The 6,000-nt window shown below is 37.4% G+C and overlaps 1 protein-coding gene across 1 annotated transcript in view; it reads right to left on the reverse strand.

Annotated features, from left to right (window-relative positions):
• Nucleotides 1–1,147: 1,147 nt before the first annotated feature.
• The window catches only part of LOC137642783 (COP9 signalosome complex subunit 2), a 74,069-nt gene continuing 69,216 nt past the window's right edge, over nt 1,148–6,000 (reverse strand). The window contains exon 10 of the mRNA XM_068375632.1: nt 1,148–1,929. Coding sequence (XP_068231733.1) covers nt 1,785–1,929 — 145 coding nt within the window. The 3' untranslated portion in view covers nt 1,148–1,784. The remainder of the gene's footprint in view (nt 1,930–6,000) is intronic.

The following is a 6,000-nucleotide window of genomic DNA, read 5'->3' on the forward strand; positions in this document are numbered from 1 at the left end:
TCTTCCTCCTATTAAACTGCTACCACTGGGAGGAAGGCCACTCCTGACATTCATCGCAAGTTGACACCTTCGTGCAGGAGTAGCCTCTGCACGAAGGGCAAAGCCAGTGAGGACCTGTCTTTATAGAGTAACCCCCTGTGCTAGGACAAACCTGCATATTTGCTACTCCCCAGCAAACGTTCAGTAACAGTCACACCTGAAAAGAAAAATCAAAACAGAAGTTAATGTAGCTGAATGTCAGAGAACGGTAGAATACGTTTGCCCTCTACAATGGCCAAATCAAGTGGTGTTGGTAGCAAGTGGGCTGGGCATCCTCCCTGCTACTATGAGGAAGGCCACTCCTGACATTCATTGCAAGTTGACGCCTTCGTGCAGGAGTAGCCTCTGCACGAAGGGCAAAGCCAGTGAGGACCTGTCTTTATAGAGTAGCCCGCTGTGCTAGGACAAACCTGCATATTTGCTACTCCCCAGCAAACGTTCAGCAACAGTCACACCTGAAAAGAAAAATCAAAACAAAAGTTAATGTAGCTGAATGTCAGAGAACGGTAGAATACGTTTGCCCTCTACAATGGCCAAATCAAGTGGTGTTGGTAGCAAGTGGGCCGGGGCGTCCTCCCTGCTACTGGGAGGAAGGCCACTCCTGACATTCATTGCAAGTTGACGCCTTCGTGCAGGAGTAGCCTATGCACGAAGGGCAAAGCCAGTGAGGACCTGTCTTTATAGAGTAGCCTGCTGTGCTAGGACAAAACTGCATATTTGCTACTCCCCAGCAAATGTTCAGCAACAGTCACACCTGGAAAGAAAATCAAAACAAAAGTTAATGTAGCTGAATGACAGAGAATGACAGAATGCATTTGCCCTCTACTATGGCCAAATCAAGTGGTGTTGGTAGCAAGTGGGCCGGGCGTCCTCCCTGCTACCCAGGTAACTACTGGGCACCTTGTTTAAAGTTTTTATGGCCATATGTACCAGCTTACGCTGAATCTTCTATGTAAAGAATTAAGGTTTGTATTCGTGTAAGAACACTAATAATACTGTATACTGCTATGATAAATGACATGTAGGTTTTCAGGAAAGAAAATTGTGGTCAGACATTAAGTACAGGTATATGATTTGTGTGATTTTTAGTACTGATAGAAACAATACCTAAATGTTACTATCTTTATTGGTTTTAGCAACAAACTATGGCATCACAATTGGCGCCAAATGTAATCAGCATTTTTTTTATCAACAAACATATGTAATGTAAAAAATGTGTTCATCATGTGGAAATTATTACCAATTCTTTTGAGCAGTTGTTATTACATAAATACCTATAAGAATTTAAACAATTTATTATACCCCACCTAAAAATAATATATATCTGAATATTAATGTTATTAATTTAGTTGGCATTTTTTCCTCAAGAACAAAATTTTAGAAGAATATTTGTCTTAATCGGGTCAATTTGCCATACTTAGGCCTTTTTAATTAGAACACTGCTCATTTAGCCCGGATCTATATTTCTCATGGATGAAAGGTTTTCGACAAAACTGTTTCAGGCTAACAAAATTCAAACTCCATCAAAAGATTATCCTATGTTTATAACAACTTCAAGAATTGTAGCACATAAACAGTAGCTCATAAATGGGGAGATGAAAATTCTGACAGAAAGCAACACACACTACATCACAAGTGTTTTCTTAAGATCTGAATAAGGAGAAACAAAGCAATTCTCATCGCCATTTCAAATGCACTTTCCAAGATAATTGAGTGACTGACCACATTTCACTGACTTGAGACACTTAATTCATCTTTGTCACAATAACAGATTGTAGGTACTGAAGCTGGTTTGTCCATCTATCAAGCGCAGTGTAGCGTGCAGCTCCTTCAGCACCCCTTGTTAGCTCCAAGACCTGATTTACCTGGTCTATCCTTCCATCAATAGTACTGAAAGAAAAATTATATATTATTCTTGGCTACTGAAAAAAAAAATATTACTTTTAGATTAGCTGTAATATTAGTGCTATAGGGGTAAGTGTCCGTACAGTGTACAACCCTCTTAACGTATGCCAAATGCTGGGAATGGGGGAATCTTAATAGCTGCCTAATAAGTAGATCTATGTTACCAATAAGAATATCCACAAATTATTGCCAAGATGCACAGATAAAGCACCAACTGCCCTAATTATGTAAAAAAAAAATTTCACTGTAATAGTTATGGCCATGTAAAGTAGGAAGACAGTCCCCTAACCATTTTGAAGGGGCTATGGTAACAGAGATACCCTAGAAGAAAGAAAACCTGCGTAATACTGGTACCCTCGGGCGAGTCAACTTGTAAACACCCCAAAACAAATGACCACTGCCTAGGCACAGTTGACCAACACCCTAAATAACTTATGGTACTGTACTACTGTTTTCACATTGTTTCTATCATGCTACTGTATTGTAGGTTATATTACTTTACAAAGGCAATTGTACTAACAAAACGTTGTTGTTGCTAACTAACAACGCTCACTGACACTGTAATATATGTACAGTACAGTATTATCACTACAGTACCTCACAACCCTACCAGTTCGCCAATTATTACGTAGCCTGTCAGCTCGCCAATTATTACGTAGCCTGTAACTACGCACAGTACTGTACTGTACTATATTTTGTATACTGTACAGTAAATTCTGTTAGTAATTCTTTGTTAATAAATGTATGGATACCTTAAGACAATCAACAGTAAATATATATATAAAAAAAAAAAATACAGTTCACATTCAACAACAGTTACACTTTATAGATTTCTACATAAAGTCTCGTGAAGCTTTATTAAATTCTTGAGGTTTGAGGTGCAGTAGTAGCATTCAGTATTGAACATAGGATGTACACGTGCAGTATGCATACTGTAATCCTATGTATGCAGTACTTAATAAATCCTTATGTAACAGGCATGTAACTTAATACTTGTTGTTTGCCAAACACTTGTAAGAGATGCTTTCGCAATGCAAGATGCTGGGAGAGTCAGCCAGAAGTAGCATTGTACAGGGAGGGAAACCGCTCACTTCAAGGCTTGATGAAAAGTGAGCGAGGTTTAGAAATAGACTGCGCGCATCAGTCTTAAATGAAAAGATCTGAAACATATTCTTAATACTGTATAGTACGTATGTGGAAAATGAAAACTGATTGTGGAGGGTTGACTGCATTGTGTTTACATGGCAGTATATGACAATTAGAATACTTGGAAAAGCGATACAATAACAGCCCTTTTCAGTCTTATTGTTTCTTGCTGTAATGGAACTCTCGGCACATGGAGGCAATTAGTACTATAACTATAACTGAACTATAACACAAATTCTTAAGTTTAATTAATATGAATCACCCTTCAATACTACTTGTACAGTAGTACATCACCCTCGGCTAAAACCGCACCTAAGGCTCCGTAATTTTATAAGAAAACCAGCCCTCTTCTATTTTAATAATGCTTGGTAAAAACCAAGTGATACACCACTGAGCTGCTACCATATCTCTTTCCAAAAAGATATTGCTATAAAAATTAAGCAAAGTAGCTACATCCCTAATGTCATAAACCTTCAAGTCATTTATCTGCATGAACTAAAGTTACTTGACCTGTAATACAAAAAGACATAGCATTCCTTTACTTCAAAGCATAGAATCTGAGGAACAAAAATTTATCATCAAAATGAACTTGAGTTCACTGGAATTTTAGGTTATGTAATACAGTGCAGTAGCTGCAGTAGCTGTAAAAATGTTTTCATATGTGCAATGAAGAATCATTAGGGCAGTAATTTTAAAATAAAAAGTCACAAAGCTTTAGGTTTCGTAATTTAAACAGTAACCGTATTAATTAAAAATTTTGTGAAAACCCCAAGATTAAAAATTGTAACGAAACCATTCAACTATAATGTTGCACTAAAACTTTACATTACAATGAGCCCTTATGGCATCAGTGCATTTAATGGAGCCACTGTTAAAGAGGATTAATCACCGTCGGTCAAAACCCGAGATGGTAGAGAGCTGCAGAGATACAGTACCATTAATGAAATTATGGCAAATCAATGCCATCAAAAGTAACTCCAATACACAGAGAACAAATACCATTATATATAATAGTACTGTATTGCTGTAGCTAATACTCTAAAAAAGAACACACCAAGAAAGTTATTTCAGGCTATTTGAATGACATGTATCACTTCATGTAGCACAACTGATATAAAAGGTTTAAAGGCCGCTCATGAATGGCAGAGGCAAGGGACAGTGACATTGCCCTATCAAGCAGGACAATTCCTAGAGACTGACCATATATACATATGATTAGCATTCAGCTTCCCTTTCCACCTAAGGTAAGATCAAGGAGGGCCAGGCAATGGCTGCTGATGGCTCAGCAGATAGACCTATAAGCTCCACCAAACACCTCCATCCTTAGCTCAAGGCTGGTGAGGTTGCAGCGACCAAAGGAACTAACAAATTTGAGCGGGACTCGATCCCCAGTCTGGCGTTCACCAATCAGGGATGTTACCACATCGGCCACCACAACCCAAAATGGAATACATTCATATTATTTGTTGCCCTATAAGCCCATACATACAATACATAAATTTTTACCAAAAGACATACTTTTCACACTATTCCACATAGAATGCTTATCACAAATGCAATGTTCTTTTCAAGACCTACCCATCTATCACAACTTGGTTCTCTAACTTCCTCTAATCCAAATTTAATTTTCAAATAAATTTCATGCATTGAAAAACTCTTTAAAAATGTAGTAATTATCTTCTGTAACACCATTTATTAAATGTGGTAAACAGTATGGTACCAAGTTAATCTCAAACCTTCATACATCAGCTACATGGCCATATCACTTACTATAGTGTTTCCTTTGTTTTACTAATATTAAAATGATCTCATTCAATAATTTGAGGAAATAAAAAGCCCAGTAATTTCATTACTAACAGCTAACCATGTCTGACACCTTCAAGATTACCAGCATTATTTTTCCCATCTCTCAGCTAACTAAGAAAAATGGTCAAATAATATTGGTACTGCCTACTTAATAACAACAGAGAAACAATTCCTCCACATCACTGAACTAAACACAACCACTGGACTACATTATGCTGGTTTGAAATGCATGAGGAAACTAAAATTATAAAGATTACTATAGTCCCACCAATCTAAAACCAAGGTTTACAGTGTCCAGCTGGGGTTATCACCTCACACGATATTACCATGTTTCCGACCATGCTATGCACTAAGGCGCCAAATTCGTATGTTGCGTCGCTAGGCATAGAATGTCTCTGTGAACCCCAGTTATCATTATAAAATACATGAAGTGAGTGAAATATTATTTACAGTATGGACATTGACAATTATTTTAATTTCTCTCACTCCCAGTAAATCTTGTTATTTGCCTTTGAAATATTGAAAATTCCTCTGTACTGCTTCTGCAGAAAATACTGGCTTACGTTGAAGGCAATTTTTTGGCTGGGCTTATGTAGATGCAAACAAGTTGTGTCTGTGTCAACACAAAAGTAGAGTATACTGGCAGCCTGTCACCATTACAGGAAAATATTTAGAAAATCGTTGCCTGCCTATTTCTTTACCAAGTCGTGTGGCTTGTTTGTTCTTAAATTTCAAACTGGCTTATCAACTCCAATCAAAGTTATCCTTTCATTACACACAGATAGATTATATATACCACAATGACAAACAAGTGTTCCACGGGCAGTCGTAACAGAACGAACTGCAGCACTGTGAAATATACATGCCACATTTCTTTATTGTTTTACAAGTGCCTCATGAACTACAACTTTGCTTTTCTTTAACATGCTAAAATATTTACATTTATATTGTAATGTTGTGTTTACCTATCTGTAATGTCTGATCTAAATCAGATAATTGGCACCTCATTTGTTTAGACAGCAAGGCAACAGTGTATCCCTGCCTCGAATACCCCCCCAACCTTGATTTTATTATGGTTGGACTATAACTAGACTTTAAACCTAA

Source organism: Palaemon carinicauda, chromosome 6 (assembly GCF_036898095.1).
Source record: "Palaemon carinicauda isolate YSFRI2023 chromosome 6, ASM3689809v2, whole genome shotgun sequence".
NCBI classification, from domain to species: Eukaryota; Metazoa; Arthropoda; class Malacostraca; order Decapoda; family Palaemonidae; genus Palaemon; species Palaemon carinicauda.